This window comes from Mesitornis unicolor, unplaced genomic scaffold (assembly GCF_000695765.1).
Source record: "Mesitornis unicolor isolate BGI_N332 unplaced genomic scaffold, ASM69576v1 scaffold8964, whole genome shotgun sequence".
NCBI classification, from domain to species: domain Eukaryota; kingdom Metazoa; phylum Chordata; class Aves; order Mesitornithiformes; family Mesitornithidae; genus Mesitornis; species Mesitornis unicolor.
The window spans coordinates 23915-48995 of NW_010178010.1; the positions used below are offsets into that span (position 1 = coordinate 23915).

At 34.3% G+C, this 25081-nt stretch overlaps 1 protein-coding gene across 1 annotated transcript in view; it reads right to left on the bottom strand.

Moving 5' to 3' along the window:
- The window catches only part of FMN1 (formin 1), a gene marked incomplete at its 5' end in the record, with an annotated part of 95531 nt that overhangs the window by 22926 nt on the left and 47524 nt on the right, over window positions 1-25081 (bottom strand). The window contains one exon of the mRNA XM_010182303.1: window positions 13957-14049. Within this exon, the coding sequence (XP_010180605.1) occupies window positions 13957-14049 (93 nt within the window). The remainder of the gene's footprint in view (window positions 1-13956; window positions 14050-25081) is intronic.

Consider the following 25081-nt stretch of genomic DNA (forward strand, 5'->3'; position numbering starts at 1 on the left):
GAGTTCATGATACAGCCTTTCTCTCCCTGGAAGACTAATAGGGTCATTCTTGTCTATTTAGCCACATATTTTTATTGAGATTTTAGGAGCTTAATGTCTTAGGATCTCTAACTCTCTCACATTTGGACAAAATTGGCCAACGCATTAAAAATTATTGGCAGGGGAACAATCAACAGGCGGTGTGATCACATAAGCCTTGTTTCCTTTACCTCTTTTCTAAATTAAAAAATGTCACATTTTTAACATGGGATTTGGCTATGTGATTTTTTTTTTAGATGGTTTAAATACTGGTATAGACATCTTAAATCCTTTCAAAACAATCTTCAGAACACTTGCTGCCATGAGGTCTTAATCATGCTTCCCTGAAACAGTTCTTACAAGTTTATTTTCCTTTGCAGTGGTACAAAAAGTGTTTTTAACTAAGGAACGCACATCCAATGATGAAAATGTAAAAATGTTTCTATTGTACAAAGATTGTCAGTGCAGTCTTGGAAAGCTTCTTAATAAACAAGTTTCCCCACAAGTAACCAGGAATATTAGTTACAAACTTGTATCTTAAATTCTGGGCAAGGATTAATTAATTAACATTTACCATATAGAAACTGTTAAACATTATGAAAGATTCAGTATTTTTAATGTTACCAAACCATAACAAATTGTAGACATTTGTACACACAGAGGCACACAACATCAGCAGAACACACTCAAGCAACACATTCAAGAAAGTGTTTATTATGATAGGTAATAAAAAACTTAGGAAATTATGTTTTCTTTTTCAAGTGATAATGCTGTCTATAAATGTGCCAGAAAAAGTGTTGAAGGTCATTTTACCAGAACATCAGCACTAGCTAGGAAGAAAAAAAAATACTTTCATGAAGTCCTACATTTTTTAAAATGTATGTTTCTTAGTACGATGCTTCTATTGTATTCTACGAGAGTAGGTTTTTAAATTACAGATTTTTTTTTCAGTTAGCTTCAATACAAAAGGTAATTGCTTCATTAAAACTAGGACTAACGTTAGTCTTACTTTCCTGTGTTCTGGAGTTATTAATTACAAAGCAAGAATTAACATCGCATTTTTCAATAGATTCCAATTTAATTATTTGAAATTGCATTCTGTTAAAATGCAATCAAGCTATTAATCCCTCATTCTCCCACACATGTGGTTCTGGAGAATAAATATTTTAAAAGCCCATTAGTACTTATATACTATAGAAACTTATTATAATTCTAATTTCTTCTTAATAAACACTTACAATTTTGTGGTCTAATTACAAGATTAATCTTTGAGATGACTGAATGTATCTAAACAGTTTATGGAACTTGAGCATTAACAGAACAAGGTTAAATTCAATCCGTGCCGTGTCTAGGACAACTAACTGTCCAGATTATCTGTAACTACAATTTCCTGTTGTACGAATCAAAAACTTTAAGGATCAGCACATTTTTACACCAAGGACAATACTTTTAAATAGCTGAATGATAATTAAAACCAATAAGAAGCAGAAGGTCTTCTCAAAAACTAAGAAGGATATAAAAAAAAATTAATCCAATGGCAAACTAACAGCTAGTCTAGTGGGTAAAGAATGAATAATTATACAGATATAATTAAGCTAATTCCAGAAAAGCTCATGAAATCTGTGGCCTGAAAACTTATAGGAGAGAAAAGCCATAGCATTGCCTCCTCCTGTGGAATGATAACAATGATTTATGAAGTTAAAGTAATTTCTGCTGATTGAGCTCAGTCAAGATTGGTTTCACATGATCAGCTGAAGCACAGCAGTGCGTGATGTGTAGTGGCCCCACATGTCTGAACACACTAGGACATGCTCTTCTAGGTGATCCAAAGGACGGGGGTGGGGGGTTAAAAGCTGCTGCTTTGTTTTCCATACATTTTCTCCTCATTAGGATACACTCCTCCTGCAAAGTTAAGCCACTTCTGGTGGTCGGGAGCAAAGTCTCATTGTAAATGCACAGCAGGATAGTGGCAAAGCTGAGATTAATTCTCCATAGATTTATATAGACCTTTCTCACTGTTGATTGCTTGTACTGTTTCAAAGGTGCGTATGTTGCCTTTTTTTATTGCTGGTTACTGACTTTATTCCAGCATATGGTGGTTGGCGCCATGACACAAAGTGAACATTTTATACTAGAATTAAAGTGGATATTTGACAGTTTCTGTCAGAAAGTTCAGAGCAAAGAATTTGTGAGACAAGATTTATTGCATATTTTATACGGGACACATCTGTTTCTTTGCTATGTTTTTGTTTAAATAAAAAAGCAATGAAGGTTCTTTAAGAAACAAAGACTGTCAATAAAAAGCATGAACAGAAAAACTACGTAACTGAGAACGAATTTAATCATTCTGACCTTCAAAAAAATGTGCTGCTTGGAAGTACAACTGTCACCTTCCCCTTTTAATTCAGCTGTATAGACAGGATGGGGGAGGAGAATTTCAAGCCAAATTCTCAAATACACAGCTATCCACCCCTAAGGGTAAATCAAATCAAAATTAAAATCTAATTAAACCTAAGTATTGAGATCAGATACTCACATTTAAAAGTAAGGTGAAATATTGCAACATCAAAGTAGATTTTGCCTATTTTTTTGGCATCCATTACTGCATTTTAATGACGTGAACTGTGCCAAATGAATGCTACTGGTTTTGAAAATTTCCTATAAAACTACAGATCAGGTATAACAAGGTATACACCAAACTTCTTCACATTTATCTGTTAACATCACTGAACCTGACTGAACTTGGCTTCCGAAGTTCAGGCTTTTAGTCTTCATCATAACTGAATCAGGACCGAATCTGGAGAACACCTAACAGGGTCTTGTTTAAGAAAAAAAAATTATGCCTTATACAAGAGAGACAAATTATTTCAACAAAACTCTGAATTACTAACCAAGAACCTTCCCATATTTAGATTCATACTTAGTATGAAACCCTAAGATTCAGCTTGCGAAACTTAAAATTTAAATAGGTAGAATTAAACAAGAAAGAACAAGTACAAAATAAAGAAATTGCTCAAAAATTAGAGTCACAGAATGACATAACAGGGCCAGGGAATGTAAATGCAGCAGCTAAGCCCATGACTGCAGACTTTCTGGGCTTTATTACTACCTTATTGTTTATGAGGTACCTCCTATCTCTTGGAAATGGCTTTTGCTCAATAATGGCAGGTCCATGCAAAAGGCAGACAGAAGAATATATATATGATAATAAATATAAGATAATAATTTAACTGAAATCCTAAAAGACAGAGGCAATTCCAACTGACCTATTAGTAAAACAGTTAAATATAACTGTAGTCATAGACAAAGTTTTATTTGACTACCATTTTGATCTTACCTATTCAAAACCACAAAAATATTTCTGTGAATGATAATTAACACAAACAATAATCTGAGACAATTTACTTCATTCACATAAAAACCAAACCGGTATCAAATTACATTAAAATGAAAAATGGCTGGCATTTAAAAGGCACGAAAGTTAAAGTTCCCCTAGCATTATTTCAAGCAGAAATGTAAAGTCAGCTCTTCTAATTAGGCTTGGGTATTCTTTGTCCTAGGAACTGTCAATTACATGTAAGGAAAGAATCCCTGATGTGAAAAGCTTAAACAATCTTAAACATAAATGTGTCTCATCCAACTTTCATTCAACTCTAATTCAATGCTGAGTCAGGCCCCTTGTGTAAAACTCAAGGTAAGGAAACACATTACAAACATTTACTGATTAACTGTACCAGTAACTCTATAGATAGTAAAACCAAATAAATGTTATAGTCTAGATTTTCCTTTTAGCATTATATTCTTTAATGTCTGAAGTTTTCTGCTTGGCCACAGAAGCGACAACGTTGTATGTAGTCAGGTATCCCAGCCTGTCCTAGGGCACCAGGATGTCCCTGATACTACGTTCTGTTCCAGAGATGGCAACACTTTGTGGCGGGAATTTTCAGATGTTAAGGCATTCTCAAGATGAAAGACTTCATACACATGCTTTGTACAAAGTCATATCCTAAAATATGCTATACAGTAGTTGAAAAGAAGTCCTTTAAAAATATTTTTTAGACACTTTGAAAATAGCTGACTTGGGGAAAAGTTCAGAGCGCTGAAAAATCCTGATGCTAAAAAGTTTGAACTGATTTACATGCCACGAAAGAAGCAATGTTTGAATCAATTCCACACAGACACCTCTTAAGAGAAATAAAACTACTGATTTCTCCACCTCTGTCAAGGTGTTCACAAAGCAGCAGTGTAAGGTCTCTTCGCAGGACAAAGTACATTTTTAAATATCTTGCCCTGGCGTCTGAAGTATTTAGGCACGAAGATATTAGAGCAGAAGACGCAGATGCAGTTGAATGATGACCTGAAATCAGACTTTTCTTATATTTAGAAGTCTGTCTTTTATCACATCTGTAATCTTACAACACTGTATCACCCATATGTTTTTACTCCGTCATTCTCCAATTTTGAGAGCTTAGTAGCAAGCTTTGTCTTTTAACTAGCTTCAAATTTCGGAGAATTGCTCTATAAACACTGTGATTATTATTTTTGTTCTCAAAACAAATGGTCCTGCTACATCCTGTTCAACAAGTTTAGGTGTCAAACTTAATTTTTTCTTAGAAAGAATTTTCCTTCTGATAGCTATTTCCTGTCTGACCTACACTTTTTACCTGCTATCATTGCTTAAAACACAGTTTACACCATAACAGAACCTGCTGAAATTTTCAGTATCTAGTATTTTTTATCAGTCACGGTCAAAGGAATTAAAACAGGATATTCATGTGTTTGCACAGGTACAAAACATAATTGAGAAAAATGATCAACATACCAAAATTATGAAAGTCTACAGAGAAATTCTACATAAAAGTGTACCAGGTTAAGCATGTTACTGTCATAATAAATTAGTATTACGGTAGCAGTGAAGGGTTTTTCCAAGATTAATCCAAAGACTGTGGTGTGAAATCACAGCGTATATGGGATAAACATAGGGTGAGAGCGAGCCCTTGCTGAGTCATTGCATACCCATTGCATTGATGGTAGGTATTAAGTCTGTTTGGGCCTTTCATTATTTATTAAGTGCATTAATCTCTTCTATCCAGTCCTTTCCAATTCTTGACTCTGCTCTGTCCTTGCAGTAATATCTTCCATACATGTAAGCACTTGCTTATAGGATATATAATCTAAAGTAATGAAATCAGTGACCATCCTGACTTCCTGCCACGGAAAGCTTTGACAGGGATTTAAGTTCTTTTCGTTCACTGACTTTGAACACCAGCAGAAATAGGGTAAGACAAGGATGTCAATAGCAGAGTAAATCCAGATAAACTGCATGCTAGTGGAGTTGACTCCAGTACAGAGAACACTGACACAAGAAGATGAGTAGATAAATAGGAAATCATGCTGGAAATTCATAAGAATACAGTAAAGAAGAAGAAAGCAGCTGGACTAAAAGAATAGCCTAACAGGATACCTGTGAAAAACCAACATATATAACCTGCGTTTCTGATTACCTGTAAGTCTATGATAAAGGCACTGGAAGAAATCCAGTGGAATTGAACAGAAAATAAAGGTTTTGATGTGAATTTAAAGAGAATGTTAGACTCCAGACAGCTGACAGTGGTTATACTAAAAGTATCAGTAATTCTAAGTACAGAATTTATAACTATCATATACATCAGAGGTTTTTTGTATTTAATCAAGTGTACCAACTCTAACCTTCATTATAGCCCTCAGTTGCTATTAATAGGAAATCCTTCTCTCTTGTGAAATGCTAGTGACTTTGCAGCAGCCACAGTAATCAGTATAACACAATCACATTGAAAAGAACCTGGTAGAAGCTGTTGCCTCTAAGAGATTCTGTCCTTGCTTTCTAAGAGAGGATGAGATTGCATTTTTAATTACAAGTTCTTCTAAATTACATTCCTATTACACATTCTAATGGAGTGTGACCATCCAATTTTTACTGGATTATTAAGTCATGATATAGTGGAAATGATTATAGCAGTTTGATGTATAATTGTCTGAAAAATAATAAATTGAAAGTTTCCTGAGAAGTCAAAGTTTTAATTAACATCAATTTTCAGGACTTTGATGTTGGTAATTCTTCTGATACCGTAGGTAGAAACATTAATTTCAGAGCAAATTCTTGTTCTTTGAATCAGCTCACTGTGAATATTGCATAAGTTAGAGGCATATGGATGCAATCACATTCCAGGACACCTTATTTGGTGTCTTAAGGACTGAGGCTATTGTCTCACTATACAGTCTCAGAGTACCACAGCAATAAGGTTCTGTGCTTTGCAGACTCATGCCAATTTATGTAAATCACTCTTTCATCTTTTTAAATACAACAATCTTTGAGTGATGAAAACAGTTATGACTGTCACAAACAGTTTGAAAGATTAAAGTAATTCTGCTGCTGGCTTATAAAACAGCGTTCCAGATCTAAACACAAACTTTGCCTGGTTTGTAATGTCATTGCTGGGAAGGATAAAAAGTTTTAAGCAAACATTATCACTGCAAGGAAGTATGACATATTTTTCATGTTTGACACTGGACATAAATATCCTCCCACACTGTTTAATGTGAGAACTGCATATGTGTGGCAGAGATAATAAAACATCTCAGTGAAAACAAATGAAGGGGAAAAAAGACTTACGATAAGTAGAACAGAAAATAAAGCTTTGAAGTTAAAAGTCTTCATGTTTGTACCGTTTATTTACAAAAGGAAAAATCAGTATTTGATATGCAGACTGGACAGTCACAGAATCTGTAATACAGCCTGATGTCTTGTAGAACTGGTTATCATTACAGAGAGATTTTTCTTGGTTGACAGAAGCTGCTTCATAATTGCAGGTAATAAAACCAGGACAACTGTAAGATACTTGTAAGGCTATAGCTTTTCTGCTGTTGTTTACATACCATATTTCAAAAGGCAACTGCTACTGAAATTCGATACTCTTTATTTTCTTGCTTCACTTATTAAGCACTAAAATATTCAAGAGCTTTACTAATAAAATGGAACACAAGTACCACAATGTGGTATGTACATTAAAGAGGAGTACAACACTAGTGGAAAGATAATTATGTGCCTTAGTTTCATATACAGTCTTAGAATATTTTTCTTTCTTTCTCTTAATATTCTTCTTGGGGAGAAAACTGATATTTTTTTTTGCAGAGAAGCAAGAATTTTAAATACTTTTCAGGGGTTTCTGATATTTTGGAAAGTCATTACAGGAAAGCTCTACCACAGTGCTATGAATAAGGACTTAAAACAGAACCTCTATATCTGTTTTAAAAACAGAATTGTAGTGTTGTCAGACTGTTAAGTGCCAATGTAAATTTCTTCCTAATCTTTGACTATACTAAAATTTATAAAGGTATGTCCTGTTGAAAGTAAGAGAGAAATAAGAAATATTATTGTATGGTGAAAATGGTACTAATAACAGTGTCTTAGAGTATTCTTGACTTCTGATTCCTACTGCTAAATAACATTAGCATCCTGCTTTATACTCCATAGACTGCTTTGATTGAAAAGCAGCAGAGCTTTAAGTGGAAAGACTTTTTTTTGCTGTAATATAAAAAATTATGCTATCATTCTCCTACACACAAAATACGAATGGGGCTATGAACTAAGAATGGAAGGCTGCTTTCCCTGGGTTAATACAACAGGTGCTACTAGATGAAGAGAATAAATCACCGTGTATGAGTGCCTATAGCACAAGAACAACATTTAAGATGGAATATTCATATACTCAGGAACTAGTAGGAAAAAAAATCAACAAAAAAATTGAAAGTCTGCCAGCTGGAACATACCTCAGTAGAGTTAAAGAAAAGGTAGTGGTGTAAATTTCTTATACAAAAGCCATTATAAGGTGGCTTTTTATGTACTGCTGAGGAAGAAAATGGCAACAAGTAAAGTTGAAGGAAAATAAATTTAAGATGGTAAGAAGTAATATGATAATGAAATTATTTGAGTAGGGACATTGGGAATGAAAATGAGCAATAATACAAATATCTCCCTGCATGCTAGCTTTAAATCAAGACCTAAATGATTTATGGTTTCAATTATTTGGTTAAAATAACATATTTCAACAAGGTTTTCACTCAGAACTTTGTGATCTAAAAACCAGTGATTCCAAATAAAGAATCAGTATTTCATCTTCTTACTGCTGAGCAAATTTGCAAAAAAATATGAAATCACAGTGTCCAGTGAGAATCTATTACTTAAATAGACTAAATTATTTTTCTGGCAATACAGTTATGAAGGTGGAACTGATAGAGAGGCATGAAAGCATGGAGAAATGCATGAGAAGGGAAGTAACAAACCTTTATGTAGTTGCAGTAATCTAGATCAAACAGTTAATGTGAATTTGGGAAGGTGAGGACATAGGTCTCTCCCTTTGTAGGCAGCCACGTATGTTACAGAATCAGGCAAGTCCCTCTGTTTACCCTCCCTATCATGATGTCAGAGAATGGAGCAGTTTTGATTAGACTTTCTGGCCTGTACATTTGGATATTAGTTTTTTCATTACATTTCTTAATTTCCTTATATAATCCCCCCAGAAAGTAATTAACATACAAGTGAAGGGGGCTAGATTTAATACAATTTATTTAATACAATTTATTTTGTATTTTCTTTTCTGTTGGACTATCTCAACAATCCTCAATGGTGCTTTCCAACAGGCAAATGAGGAAAAGTTGATCAAAGCTCCTGTTGTGCACTAGAAATCCATTAAAAAGTGGAATTGACTGTATGCATGCCCAGGTAGCTACTGCAACCTGGCTAAAATTATTAAGAAGAAATCACTTAGCTGTAAAAAACAGATTTACTGACATTTTTCGTGTGGTTGCTAACCTTGTCTGAAAAAGGCACTGCCTTCTGACCTGATGCTGTGGTGAGTAGCTTGGTCTATGACTCTAGTTTTCTATTGTAAAGTCCTGTGACTGCACAGCATTGATCTTTTATGTAGCATAAGACAAACAGCACTGTAGCAAAGTGATAAACTTAATCAATGGCTCCTAAGCGGTAGGCTAGAATTCTAAACACAGGACAATTTATGTTACTATAGGATTAATGTCAACAGATCTACTCTGTTTGACAAATCCCTCCCTCTCCATCTTGCTTGTTACCTTGGACACTTCAATGTATCATGTGCCTTTCCCAGAGAGCTTTGCTTTCCACTATTAATGACTTTCAAAAACTGTTCTGTCTTGACATCTTGCTTCCCAGACTCTGCTGTAAACTAAATGAATTCCTTTAATAGCAAAGTTATCATCATCAAGATGCTTTATTTTTAGGGAAATGAAGAAAGACAGCTATGCTCTTCCTATGCTAACCGCTATGAAGCCTAAAGACTTTGTGATTTGCACATTCCAGTATATGAGGGAGGAAAACGAGCCCAGATTAAAGTTTTTACATACTTTCTGACCTGGAACCAATGAAGGTGAATTTGGAACCAGATTTTGCAAGATCCTGCATGAATCTGTGTTAGGCATTTCCACATTTATTAAAATGGACAAACAATATGAATTAGTCAAGCGGCAAAATAAGAAATAAATTTTATTAAGGGTAGTTGCCTACTCCTGAATGCCATTTACTTTCTGGTTTGTATTATTCATGAAAAAATGCACAAGGAGAATAAAAAATGTCATGAAAAACTAACACCAATGGCTACTGGCCAGCATCCCTTCTAGTGAGCTTCATAGCTGCAGTAACTGAGCTCTTTCTTTTCTGCTTTTCAAAATAGAATATTTTGCATCTTTCTCATATTCATCCAACTACTCTGACTTTTTTGTGTGTTTGAGATAGCTTTGTATCAAAAGAGGAGTTTTCTTCTAAGTAATTCTAAGCAAGAATTTAATACATTAAGGAGCATTCCAAACCAACCATTAATTTCATTATTTCAAAGTTCTTTTGTGCATATCATGGCAATTTAAATGGAAAATATTATGAACGTATTTCTGAAAAAAACTTCCATATAGTAATTTCACTAGAAATACAATAAGTGCTTATTAAGCTATAGTAATTCTTGTGTCTCCATATTACAGTAAAACTAATGTAATTTGTTGCATATAACGTAATTACATCTACTAAAGATTGTTTCCACTTTGAGAATAATCTAAGCCCTTTTCAAAAAGCATGGGCATATCAAATATAGCTAATGAAGTATTAACACAGTTTACACATGATGTCTTTCATGTGGGAACCACAAAGTACTTGACAAAGATTATCTTTCACTACAAAAAATAGCAAGAATCATTACTTAACATTCCATGTACCAGAAAAGTGAAGTGCTCTCTGAAAAAGAGATTAACCAACTATGCTAGCCTCACATGTCAAGTAACTAAACTGGGAATAGAACCTAAGAGTTCTGGCACCTAATTCCCCGTTGAAGGCACAGGCCACGTTATATCCAGTTATACAAAACACCACTGACATCAGCAGAAGTACAGTTTATCCCCTCTAGCATTTTAGAATGTCAGTCTCCATAACACTCTCAGTGTTTTTTGTTACAACACAGCAAGTATTAGATTTAATTGGTATTAATTGTAATTAGGAAATGTAAACAGTTCAGTTCAAGCAAATTAATCTTTTTTCTTACGGTATTTCCAACTTAGCATTGACTAGAAAGTATGAGAAATAGTGCGTGTGAGAAAAACCTGAATATCTATGAGTTCCAGCCCTATTTTCAAGCCAGAAGTTTCAGAAAAGCATCTGAGCTTTGGATACTTGCTGTGAGCTGGCAGAAAGATAACAGACAATTTTTTCTTACATTTGCTTAAACCAGCCACAACTCTTTTTTAAACAAACAAAACTGAAAGCAGATGCTTAACGGATGCTCAGTTTTATCAGCTATCTCCTAATTTCAGAGAAGCAGCTGAGTTTCTAGACACTTATCTAAATTGAACCTCTGAGTTTGACCTTTGTCCAATGCCTATTCTAGTACCATAAATGAAGATGGGTTTCTGAGGTTTTTTTCAGTGTAGAATTTTACAGGATTTCCATTCTAATTCCACAGAAAGTGCCACCCATCAATTATAAAGATTCAAATCAATCAAGTGACTGAAGGAGAAATAGTCAATAATTATAGGATCTGACCACCTACTGACAACTAATCTCAGAAAAAGGTAGATGAAACAGAAATGTCAAAAGATTATAAGTTAAATTAGACAAAACTAAATGTGCATGATTAGATACCAGAAAACATAATACTATAAACCAAATGAACAAGACGACATAAGCAAAAAGTGGACCAGTAAGTAATCCATGTGGTTTTGCTCTTTCTAGAATACAAAAAACCCTGAAAAATTAGAACGTGTCAAATAAATTTAACAACTGATATAAATGGATATATGTTCTGCAGGACACTGCAGGAATGTATCCTGTCCTTTTTTTTTTAATATATAAATTATTCACAAATACAAGGATAAAATTTTCTGTTACACTGACAAAGATAAATATATCTCAATTTCCACTTCAATAGACATAAAAAGGGCAAATGTTTGGAGAAGTATATTTTTCTATTTGAAATCATAATGCACAATTAAATTGCCATTTCTCTAAAGCAGAACTAATCTTCTTTCAAGATCAACTGGATATTTTTATCATATTCCACCCATGAGAAGGCAGAGTAGCTCAGCCTTGCAGGAGAAACCAGGTACTGTCTTGCTTTTATTGTTTGGGACTGTGGTGATAAGCATTTGCTATTCCTTCCACTGGCTTTAGCTGGGCTGGAGTTAACTTTCTTCACAGCAGCTCGTATGGTGCCGTGTATTTGGTTTGTGACTAAAACTGTTGATAACACATCCATGTTTTAGCTGTTGCTGAACAGTGCTTGCACTCCATCAAGGCCTTCTTTATTTCTAATGCTGACCCCTAGAAAGTAGGCTGGGGGTGTACAAGAGGCTGGGAGTGGCCACAGCTGGGACAGCTGGCTGAATCAACCAAAGAGATAACCCATACCATACGGCATCATGCTCAGCAATACATCTGGGGAAAGAAGGGGGAAGAGAGGGGGAAGCTAAGAGTTACGGTGTTTGTCTTCCCAAGTAGTGGTTATCTGTGATGGAGCCCTGCATTCCTGGAAAAGGCCGAACACTTGCCGATGGGAAGCAGTGAATGAATTCCTTATTTTGCTTTGCCTGTACATGCAGCTTTTGCTTTCCCTATTGAACTGTTTTATCTCAACCCATGAGTTTTCTCTCTTTTACCCTTCTGACCCTCCTTTCCACCCCAGCGAGGGGGAATGAGCAAGCAGCTGTGTGGTGCTTAGCAGCCCACCAACTTAATCAAAACAGTTCTCAAGAGATCCAGGGTGCAATAAGAATTATAGAATGTGATATGATAGTGAAAGACACTATTTGGTTAGGGTTTTGGCAAGACCTGGGGAAAATTGAATTATGGTCCAGCTCTGTACCTGAGTCCATCATTTTGACTGCTCTGCTCCGATTCATTTCAGGCCAGTAGTGAGGAAAGAATACAGTCTGTTCATTTCTGAGCTGCTCTAACAGGGTAATTAATACAGTGCGATGAATAAATTAATTGGACAAGATACAATTACACTGATCTGCTACAATACTTTGGCAAGCGAGATCGAGAAGCATGCTGGACATCATAGTGGTTCTGTAGAAATATACATAGTGCTATCTCCATCTTGATGCTATGGTTAAACTGTAAGTGAAAATTTCCAATTAAGCAAGTTGGAAAGACAATACAACTATCTTGCAGTGACATAAAGATTTCCATTATAATTTTTTTTGTTTTAGAAGTTCTGTGGAAAGAAATTTGCAGCTTTAATACTGTCCAAATACACTTGCAACTAAAATAAAAAATATATCAAATAAATACATCCATTGAGCTCCATGGCCAGGGAGAAGGGTGAGGAAGAACATTAGTTTATTAAGCAGTACAATGTATCAGGGACAGTATTTAAAATAAGATAGCCTCATGAAATAGAGTTATTAAAAGACATTAGGGCAATCTGTATAAAAAGGATTAAGCCAATTCATACATTCTTGCAACAATATGATTGATCACTAACAGTAAGTAAACATTCTGCCTGAATTACTAGATTCAGATAGTTCACTTGACTTCTCAAACAGTAAATTATTAAACTGTTCATGATTTCTGCGAGAAATACCAGTCCTTTGGCAATATTTAATTCTTAACAGCTCTTAATACAATCATCAGAAATGCAGCACTAACTCTGTTTACTCAAACAGTCTGTGCTCCTACAACCCGGGGGGGTGGGAAAGGGAAATCTAAGCCCTTATCTATTTTGCACAGCTCCAGAGACAATGGTTCTGGCAGAAGCAGGTGGCTGGGAACACATAGTCTAGGAACCAGGAGAGAGCAGGACTGTTCTTTTCAACAACAGCAACCTGTGTTTACATTGTCTTGAACTGATCATCAAATTGTACCTCAGACCTCACCCCTGTCATCTCCACACCTACCCTGGTAAATCACTTCCTTACACCTATTTCTGTATCACACAAGACAAAATCTCCAAATCTGAAGTAGGCAGTTATTAAGCCCACACTATCAATAAAAGATACCACTACTTCATGTGTGTATATGGACTTTCTCTAGAAGGGTATTTTTAATTCTAGTCTCGTATAAACTTGAAGCTTTATATTCCCTCTGATAAATGTGGTGTATGATGAATACCTTTTTCATGTTACCTACAAATAACAAGAAAGAACAAAGCAGAAAATAATCAATAGGCAATGGGTGAGATCAAGGGAACAATTATCTTCGACAAGTGATGTCCAAGTTCTGTGTAACCATTATTCTTATCATATAATAGGCACATTAGGAACATAATCCATAACAAGATGGAAATTTTCAGAGGCAACAGATATTTAATGCAGTTTACAATATATATAACTTTGTAAACCACCACACTATTTATCAATAATTTTCTTTTTTTCAAATGCGGTTACCTTTCTGGAAGAATTCCTCTAGTTTCTCCTTGAAGGGCTGGAGATGCTCTTCAGAAGACTCTCTGCAAACTAACTTCATCTGCTTTTCAGAGGCTATAAAAAGAAGTTGAGATACATTTGCAGCAGAATTCATGTACCAGAAGTAGATGTCAACACTGTAAAAGCATACATCCAAATTAGTAACCTAGACTTCAGAGGAAATGGAAATAAATAAGCACCAAGGAATCCAGCAATTCCATTAAAACAAAAAATACCAATACTACTCCAGCACACCAAATAGAAAATTCCATGTTTGTTTAAAAAGAGTGGAATTTGTCTTTAGTAATGACTTTGTCCTAAAATTCCAGCTGTGTGCTGAGACTTGCTGCTAACACAGCCTGCCTCACACACAAAATATTTAAAGGTGGATGATACCTTGTAAAAATCAGGACTGATTTTAATCAGTCAGTGCCAGGCATCCTAGACTGAACCACTTTTCCTAACACAGATGCAGGAACTCAGGTTTACTTAAGTATTCGAATTCCAGGCCATGATATGAAACAGTAGAACCCTGTAAGAAAGTTAACTTACATCTAACTGCAATTATCTTACTATTTAATCTACGTGTTATTTCGAGACCTGATGCTATGTCATTTTCTAAAAACTCCCTGTTAATCACCAATGAATTTTAACATTCCTAGAACTTCTACAAAACATTGTTGATTCCAGCATTCCACAATAAAGATGAAATGAGACTGTTAGAAATCAAAATGCAATTACCTTTCATCTAGCAACTGAATTTATGAACTACTCTAAGATTTTTTTTTTCCATGACTCTTCATTCCGAAGAAGCTAAATTTAGATGGAAATTTATTTTGGAGTTAAACCCAAGAGTTACAGTTTGGCTGCATGAAACATATTCACACCATATTGCTACCACCATTAGAGAATTCAACTCATTGCAGCAAAAATTAATGCAAAACTGTGGAAACAGAAGTTGAGAATTTGTAATTAAAATGTCATGTTAATACAAGGTTGTAATGCAGTGAAAGAAGTCAACAGATGTTTGAAAACAGATGCCTACCTTTTACTGTACAATTAGTAGTGTGCTTATAATACTCTTGGACCACTAGGACTTACTAAAACAGACTTTGAACTAATTGAGATCACAAATACATTTGGACTTCTGTTACAGAAAAATGTGGAAAAGACACCTGTTCCCACCTAAGCGTGTATTTTAATGTAGCATCCCTCCACAACTCATGTAGGTTGTGGAATATGACATTATTGGGGAGCTCCAGAGCTTATGTAAAATGGCCTGGGCTACAGCCTAAGTTTATCTTTAATCCCTAGTCTTGCAACCTGTAGCATAAGGCAGACCTTTCAAACTGTTCAGAGTAAAGTTAATGGATATTTGCGAGATAGTAGGAAGAAAGAAGCATTCATTTAAATAAGAAATTGTGAAAGAAAGTCTTTTATTAGGTGCTTAGCTGTGGTCTTTTAATATATTAAATAAAAAAAAACAAATCAGAAATCAGGGAAGTTTATAAACTTTTTAAAGATTATTTTCTTATGATACATGCCCCTTACTGTTAAAAATTTGAACTTTCCATGACTGTTATCATATGCTGAATGAAATTTATGTACACTTAACATTTATGTTTGTAGAATTAGCAGAAGATTTCTACAGCGATTCAAGAAAATGGTAACATTTTCAAAGAAGATGAACACAGAATTGCACAGGGGAAAAATCTGGCAAAATAACTGAGCTAATATTGTTAAGTTTATGACTGGAAGTTTGGACAAAGTAGCACCTACAGGTTTGTGGTTTTTCTTTGTGTTTAAAAAATCTACAGAAATTGATATAAGGCAATATTTAAATATTATTTTATATATAATATAAAATTACCAGAGTGTAAAAGTATTAATACACACATTATGTTCAGGCATTTAGTACACAGTAACAATAGAATGCACAATTATTACAATCAGGTAAGGCTGGCAATGACTGCAATCCAATAATTATTTTATTATAATCTTATATAAATAATTTGTATAAATCTATATAGAAATAGATTTCTATGAAAATGTATTATAATAATAAGCTTGTAGCTACAGTGGTATCTAAACATAGTCTAACATTCTCTAGAAGGGTGTTGCTAATGCATTGTCTGGAGTATTGAAAGCTTCCAAGATGCTTCCTACAAGCTTTAGTAACACAAGATTCAGAAAGGTTACTAATATATGTCCCATGTAAATACTTAAGTGATGATGACTAGGATGTATTGTTTCTAAATTAAGAAGAAAGCACATATAACCTCCTTCAGTAATGTCTTTTTTTAAAATAAAGATGACTAACATTAACCCTAATCAGATGACAAAAACTACAAGAAAATATGGACAAGAAGTACCACCAGCATGTAGAGAAAAAGCTGATTTGGGTAGTGAATTCTTAAGAAGAATCCTAACGTCCTTAACAAGATCAACATTTGGTATGAGGGAAGAGTAAGAGTAAGAAGACAGGCACAGAAGAGAAGAGCAAAAGAGACAGATGACATAGAATAAGTGAATCAGGGGTGCTGATTAAAACTCTAATAAAAGTACGAGACGATGAAAGGAGATGAAATACCACTTTGCGTTGCTTAAGTCATCTTGAAACAATGAAACTGAAAGACAAAAGAAGTCAAGTAAATGCTGGCAGACTCTAAGAATTTATATCATTGGAAAGCCTTAAAAAGAGACCTTTGGATGATTCTCTCTGCTGCTGCTATTTAACTACATGATACCTATCTAAAACCAAAATCCATCAGTTTACTTCCTGAAGTTCTACAAACTTGGTCTACAAACAAGCAAACAAGTATCTGGGCAACTGAAGGTTAATCAATTCTGTTTAAAGTCAACTGCACTGAAATATTTGAATAAATTTGGAATTTCTTTGCTTGCTAGCATTAAAAATAAGACACATCACACAGGTATGGAGGCATTGGCTGAAGGCAGTAATGAACTTCATCTGGAACTGCAGTTCAAAAATTTTTTATTCCTGCTAAAAACCAGTCCTATGCAGAATAATGATTCCTTGTTCAATAATTGTAACAAAAGCAGGGCTAGGACAACACACCAGATGTATCTTTTAGGCTGAAGAACTCTGGAACAACATCAAGTTTGCCTGGGGATCGATATGGCAAAGAATAGAGGATGTGTGTTCAAAGGAATCACAAATGAGATACAAATAAAGACACTTGGAAGAGGAAAAATATTTTCATGACAAAGCTAAATCAAACATTTGGATTAAAATGGCAGTTGTAATTCTATGCATTAAAGTCAGATGGCCTTTGTCAACCTACATTTGTAATATTGGTGGAAGGCTACCATGCGACTCTCCAACTTGCCTCAGTTCTACACAACACGATATAAAGTTTTCTGGTAACTAGCATTCATAGAATTTCCTGTTATACAAGGCGTTGTTTTGTTTGTCTACTCAAAAATTTGAAATATATTGTTTAAAAAAAAAATAAAAATTATGAAGTCATGCCAAACTACGTAAAAATTTAAAACTGAAAAGTCCTGCTCCATGAGTTGCTCAGACTTTCTTTGCTAAAAATGCTGTAATGGGTGAGGGAAGATTACATGAATATTTAATATTTTGTTCTCATAGCCACAACATTAGAAAACCTTTGCCTTTTAAAAGAAAATTATTATAGCAAGGTTTTTATTAGAATGATTCTGAGCCATTACGTATTCCTTCTTTGAAACAAATTTTGAAAGGCCTCTTTCTGAAAAAAAATTCTTTTGGAAATTCTGAGGAAACTGAAGGGATTCTGAGGAATCTGACAGCTGGCACACCACACATACATTTATCCTCTCACCATCTCATTCCAAAATAATCTGAGAAAATAAACAACCTGTTTCAGCATTACTGAGTTCAAACAGATGCAAATTCTCCATTACTGTAATAAACTTTTGGTTCATTTTCTTGGTATGCATTGTATGTTAGTGAAATTAAATGTAATATGCTACTCTGAAAATGGTTTATTTCTAAATGAGCTATTGCAAAAAAAAAAGAAAATATGAGTGTGCAACAGTATTTGAAAGCCCTTGGAAATTGTTGGATATACATCATGTTTCACGCACTGCAAGTCTTGGCCGCAGAAATGGAAACCATTAGCAAAACATTAAAACAAAGCTGGAAACTGCTGATTATCAGTTTGCCACTGTCTTCAGATTTAATGCAGTACTTGGCTCAAAACGTTCTTTAAAAATCCCCAATATAAGTGAAAATATTTACAAAATAGAATGTCTCTCACTTAATGCCTATTGGGCAATAGTCTTTTAAAACTCCACAGACACTTGTAAATCTGTCAAAAGAATCACTGCCCATAAACAAACTTTCACGTAAAGAGCATTTCAGTGTCAATCAGACAGGATTTGGAATTTTTTAAGCACCATTTTAAAAGTAAACGCAAAACCAGAAATAGTTTAATGTTGATAACAGTAAATTACTAACTATTTACTCACCAAAACACACCAGTAGCATTAACAGGAATCATCCTGACAGTGGAACCAAGTATCAACACCACGAATTCCTATAAACCTGTCACTGACACTATTCCCTGTGACTTATGCCACTGTGAAAGCTGCCAAACCACCCTCCTCCTCTTGTCTGTTCAAAGCCTGGCAGATTATACTGCCAAGCTGGCTATTTTATTTTCTTGTTATAATGCAGGCTTATCTTTGACAGGACAGTTACTATTTGATAGTTCTTTTTGATAACTCTTCCATTTTCTCTTTCAAAGGGGATTTGAAACCACATCGCAAATGAATTCAATGAAGCTCTAAATAACCCCAAATTTCTGTATGAGAGGATCCATGACTTTCTACAGTGCAGAAGCCTGTTACTCTACTTGGGCCTATAGACCCAAATAAGAGTCCAATAAAATTCAGATACAATACATAGATTTAAATTATTCAAGAAATGCTCTATAACTCCCTCATGATTTAGTCTGTTTCATTTTGCTTTATTACATTTTTTATTTGCAAACAACTTTCTAAGTTAAACAAAAAGTTACAGGAGATGCATGTTTACCCGTTTTTCACTGTTTTTCACTGTTGCAGGATTTGATTATGTTCTGTTGTTATTGCATGCAACTTAGATACAAATTTACTGCAGGTATGCACATAAGAATGTTATTGATTACAATCTATTGTCTTTGTGCCATCTACAGCTCTTGTGCTTATTTATAACCTTGCAAGTAAATGTTTTTTGTAATTGTTTTTGTTTTTGTCAGAAATTTAAATAAATGTGGAGAACAAGAGATTTATTTGATTCCTTCAGAGTACAGTATAGGAATTTTGATAACATATAACAGCAAGTAGTTACACTGCTGTTATGACCCAGAAAAGTTTCAGAGACAGTATTGTATTTGCATTTTTTGCCAGGCATTGATAATCAGTACACATGTCAGTGATGGCAATGCACATAGGTTCAAGCACTAACAGCCTAGCCAGAATTGGGTTGATTAATACAGAAGTCTTTGAACCAAACAGGGAAATGCCATGAAGTGGTGTGTGAGGTTTTCTGAGATAAAAGTATCTGAGAAAAATATAGAAGAGGATCAAATTGTGGTGGTACTCTATTCTTTAGCTTCTTTCTTATTATCTTAAATAAAGGTCAACAATTTAATGCAAAAAAGTGCTAGCACACATAAAACAAAATAGACCTTTCTAACCTATTAATCACTTGCATAGTTACCATTCTGTGAAGTTATTTTCAGCTAATTTAGAAGAAGAAATTTGCTTCTATGCACAGTTATTTTCTTGGCTCATTAATAATTCAGTTTTCCTAAAAAACCCAAACATTTTAGAGGATAGAAGCTAGTATGTAAAACTTTAAACAGTCCAATCTTTGTTTGAAATACACTTTCCTCTTGACACACAGAAACAAATATCTGTTTAGGTGCTCAAGCTCTCATGTATAAATGAGCCAGAAAAACATTTCAGTGATAAGGCCTAAGCTGAGGAAAATGGAATAACTGAATTAGTGGCATACAAAACACCCTGTAAAGTTCACCTGTTCTAATGGAGTTTTAATGGAAGGCAAGAGTCAGACATCTGAACAATTCTCACAAGTTTGACCATATATTCTGGCTTTCCTTTCAGATTTAAGATCTGTGAGGGTTTTTTTTGTTTGCTTCTTTTAAGTTTAACAACATTTTGAACTTTTATGGCATGTGTTGGCGTGCAGAGGAACTTTCAGGCCTACATTAGTTTCAACTAAACTAAAACAAAATTCTTTTTGCTCCCTGTTTTGTCAAAGTGTGTCACCAAAATATGTAAATAATTAAAAAACCTTATGGTTAAGATCGTTTCTTAAGAATACATTTAACAAAATGAACAGAGATTGCCAGTAAAACTAAATATCTTTCACACCATAGCAACATATCTGAGACTCTGGTTAGTCTATTCTCTCTGAAATGGTAGTTAACTTGCAGTGCACCCTTCAGCAGAGAAGCGTGCTGCAAGGGACGGAACAGTGCATATAAATGAAAATAATTACTAAACTCTCATCATTTTCCAGTAAATGTAATTTTCCTTAAGTGATTCCAGTGCACATTATTAGTAAAACATTTTGGTTTAGTGTCAAGATCCAAACATATAGACCTCCACACGTCATTAAGATTTGTCAGGAGTGTAGAAATGGGCGCTAGCAGAATTCACTGAGAAATTGGAACATTCCCCTGAACAATACTAAAAAAATGAATATTTTGAAATTGGAGAGCCTTGTCTAGTCAATTTAGACGAAGATAAAATTTTGAAGAAGTAATATTTTTAATCAGATGAGCTAAGATTTTTATAGTGCTAGTAAAACGAAAGTCCTATCAAACATACAAACACATTATTACTTAGCGTACTGAACACAGGATCAGAAAAGAATTGCTAGGAAATGGCTGAAATGGTATGTTTATGAACTGAAATTGTAGAGACAGGAGAAGTGATCTCCTATTTCCCTCTGTACCGCTGGATCTCTCATTTTCTGTGTAAGACATCATAAAGTTCCACCTAATTAATTCTACTACCAAGTTTATGGCTTTGGTTCAGCTAGAGCACCCTGCTTCGATTTAAAATGATATAAATTCATAAACTACCTACAATATTAGCAGAAACACTTCCCTAAGTGCTAATTAGCCTCACTACTACTAATTTGTATCCCACTGTCTGAATTAATGCACTCGCAATCTTTGCTCATTGGCAGTCAATACAGAAGCGACTGCCTCAGTTCTAGCAGAAATCTGCCTTCTCTCTTCTTTTTCTGCACACTCCCTCAAAGAGGAAAAGCTGATGAGATCCATAAATACGAAGTCACTGTTCCTCCCAGCGCTAATGTTACACACTCTCCAAACTACATGGTTCATTATCCATCATACACATGGATAGGGACAGCGTTCATCCTGTTCCCAGATGTACACTACCTACATATATGACAACACACACACACACACACATATTATATACTTATTTATTTATGCAAAAGGGCACATAGAAAAGTGCACAGAAAATCATAAGAGTCGTATTTCCAAGATCTGTTTTAGAATCTTAACATTTGCAAAATTATTTTTAACAAGAAGATTCCAAGGATTCTTTAGCCAAAGAAACAAATATAAAGGAAAAAATTACCAGCGTGCCATTGTTTAACCATCAGAAAGCATTCTCCCTCGCCTTTGTGCGCACATGCAGACATCTGCTTCCAGGAAACAAACTCTTCTAAAACAACATTGCTTTGCTCTATTATATTTCTGAATCTTATTAAAACCATTCCATACTATTCTCTATTATCGCAAACTAGAAAATCTAACGGAATTTAAATAAATGATCCACTTAGGAAAATTTCCACTTAATGTATTTGCATATGAACATTACCAATGGAACACTGTCAAAATGTTAGTTTTATTGTAAAATAGAATCCAATGCACATATACAAAATGTGTTTATTAATGCCTGTGTTGTATCTTTGCCAAATCAAAACAAACTGGAATATATCTCATCCTGCTGAGGCAAGAGACTATTCAAAAAGCAGTCAGAAAACTCCGAGAGGGAAAAGAGTGTCATTTTGTCAACTCTTGAAAACAAAATAACTGTTCCTGTATGAAGCTGTCATTTGCTCTTTTCCTTACACCATTCTGCATTGCCTCAAAAGATCACATGTAGATGTTGGACAGTGCAGAAACATAACTATACTCACCAGCTATAAAAAACTGTGCTCCATTTATGCTAATGTCTAAAGAAATTACATATGCACCTATTTGGCTCCTCCTGTTCCACCACCCAGTTGAAATTTCTATTTGTCTGCACTTCCAAAACTGTAAGATTAATTTTAAAATTCAGAAGTACAATTAACATGGAGAAAATGAAAATGAGCAGTTCCTGGAAAGTATCCTACAACTTCTCTGCTCCCACTCAAAAATTTTTTCTAGAGCATGTATGTGACTCTGATGTCTAAATCTCACTTTTAAATTGACTTAAAACACTTCATTTAAATTAGACTAAAGCTTCAATTGGTTAGAAAAGGGCATTTGATACTTTTTTGAATTCTATCCTCCTGTAATGAATAAACAATCGCATTTTACTAAGAAATACCTTTTGCCAACAAATTATTTAGAAAGTTAACACTCAAACTGATATAATATTCAGAATTTTAATTGTGATCCAGTGACTTTACTGTCTATAAAGCAAATCAAACAGACAGAACTTTTCAACATTGTAATCATTTCCCTGTTGATAATTATTGTATCATTATTATACTAAAACTGTATTCCATAGAACAGATTTTATCTGGGGCCATATTATTTAGGGAACTAAAAACATAATTCCATCTGAATAAATAACAACACATCCAATTAATTTCTCCATTGGTGAGTACATAGAAATCCAACAAAAGCTGAAAATGTCCCAGTTAATTAATGGAAAACATAAGTTCTTAGAACAAAAATGAGTTTCAGTTTATCAGTGGACATTTTGTTGCAAAAACCTTTAACTCGGTTTGCAGACTCTGATGGGAACACACACATTTAAGAATTTTAGATTAACTTGTGAATAATGCTCATTAAACTTTTCTGCTTTCCCGGGATCTAGTTTTTCACTTCAACTATCTAACACATAAACACAGAAGATGGACGCAGACTTTTCTCAGAAATGTACATCTAAAGAAAAATGAGCAATAGTCACAAGTTGCAGCACAGGAAATTCTCACAAGGGATAAGGAAAAATATTCAAGACAGTGATTCAGCACTGGAACAGAAGCCCAGAGAGGTGCTGGAATTTCCGTCCTTAGATTCAAAACTGAGCTGGTTAAGGCCTTGTACAACCTAATCTAAATATGATGTTAGTCCTGCTCAAAGGCTTTAGACCACAGGACCTCCAGAGGTACCTTCCAACCAACTGACCTGCATTTCTCTATGATTTTAAGACACTTGTAATCCTTCTGTATAAAAAACAATGTGAAATCAGTCAATGTAATATTGTAATTTCTCAGGTTTTCATGCATAGTTTTACTTGCTCCCTTTTAAATCTTTTTATAAGGATTATACAATTTTACAAGTTAGGGTTGCCATAAGCTGAAGTTTTGATGAAGTTCCACTACTTAAATGTGGAAACGCTGCAGGTAACATACTTATGCAAGATACAGATCTGTCAACAATTAGGTTAAGAGGTCCCCAGTTTGGGACCATGTCTCCTGGAGTACTAAAATCCAACTGATTATTATAGGTAGCTGATTAAGGAAATCTAGTTTCTATTTTACATTACATTATTTCCTTTCAGTCACACCTACATACATACACATATACACTCAGTCAAGTTAGTAAAAATTTAAAACATATATACAGCACTGAAAAAATCTTAGTATGAAAATGGCAACTAGTATCTCTGCTGGCAGCCATGAAACAAGTTGAAAGCAAAAGGTAGGTGTATTTTCAATGGGATCATAATGTCACAATCTCATAGGAAACTAATTAATTATGAGAAATAAAAGTGTGATACTTGAAGGTATTCAGAATGGACATATCCTGGTTTCCATTTTTAACCATTCAGTAATTATCTTTGCTCTTTCAGTTCTTAAGGTAAAGAATACTAAAAGAATACGAAGTTATAATGAACATTACAGTAAAGGGCACAAGGAATACAATATTGCTTTCTTTTGCAATGAAGCAGCATTTTAAAGTTCTACAAACTGTATTGCAAAGAAGAGCAATGGGTAAGACAGATGGAAACAATCTGCAGTGCAACTAATTTTGAATAATTAAGATTGTTCAACTTTGGAGAGAGATGAATAAAAGGTTCATGGTAAAACTTATACAAGTCTACTATACTTTGGTCAAGTGGCTTTCTTTCTAAAAATCTCCTTATGATTGCACATTTCAAACATTCTGTGCTTATTCCAGAGGAAGATCAATGAAATGACATTGTCTTGACTAGAAAGGAAATCACGTTTGGTCATAGGGAAAGGAAAAAGTGGAAATCATTGCCCAAGACAAGGAATAAGATATCTTGCAATCTTAAAATATTACTTCAAAGGAAAACCTTTTTTATTTTCTATAAATATGATGATTAACTGGAAAGCTAATAACTGTTAAATGAATAAATGTATCTGCTTATGCTACTATGAAATATTTGAAAACCTTGGAAATACACTGACTATACAGACCTGGAGTGAAAACCTGAGCTTACAGAAAACATCTCTTTTTCCTATGACTTTAAAGTGGAACCAGATTTCACTCTAAAATTTTCATCTCATTACTTAATATTGAATTGTTTTGTACTTCTTTCCCCTTAAAAGCCTATATTAAATGCATTTTTTTGTTTGTCATTCTTTTTAATCTTAAAAATGCTCATGATTACAAAGTTTGTTCTGGAATATGTGTTAAAAACCTGCTGTATTAAGGTTCTCAAAAAAATTTGTTTGAATTTTTGAGCCAAACTTTAGTCTAATCCCTTTAGAATAAAGTTAGTCTGTCCCTTTAAAGTCTAATCTGTACGACTTCAAAATAGCAAATTGTATGGAACTCAATCTGTTTATGTGAAAAGGATGAAAGGGTTTGTGCTCCATCTAGATTTGAACTTTTGGTTCCACAGTGTCTAGGCATTTCAAACCAGA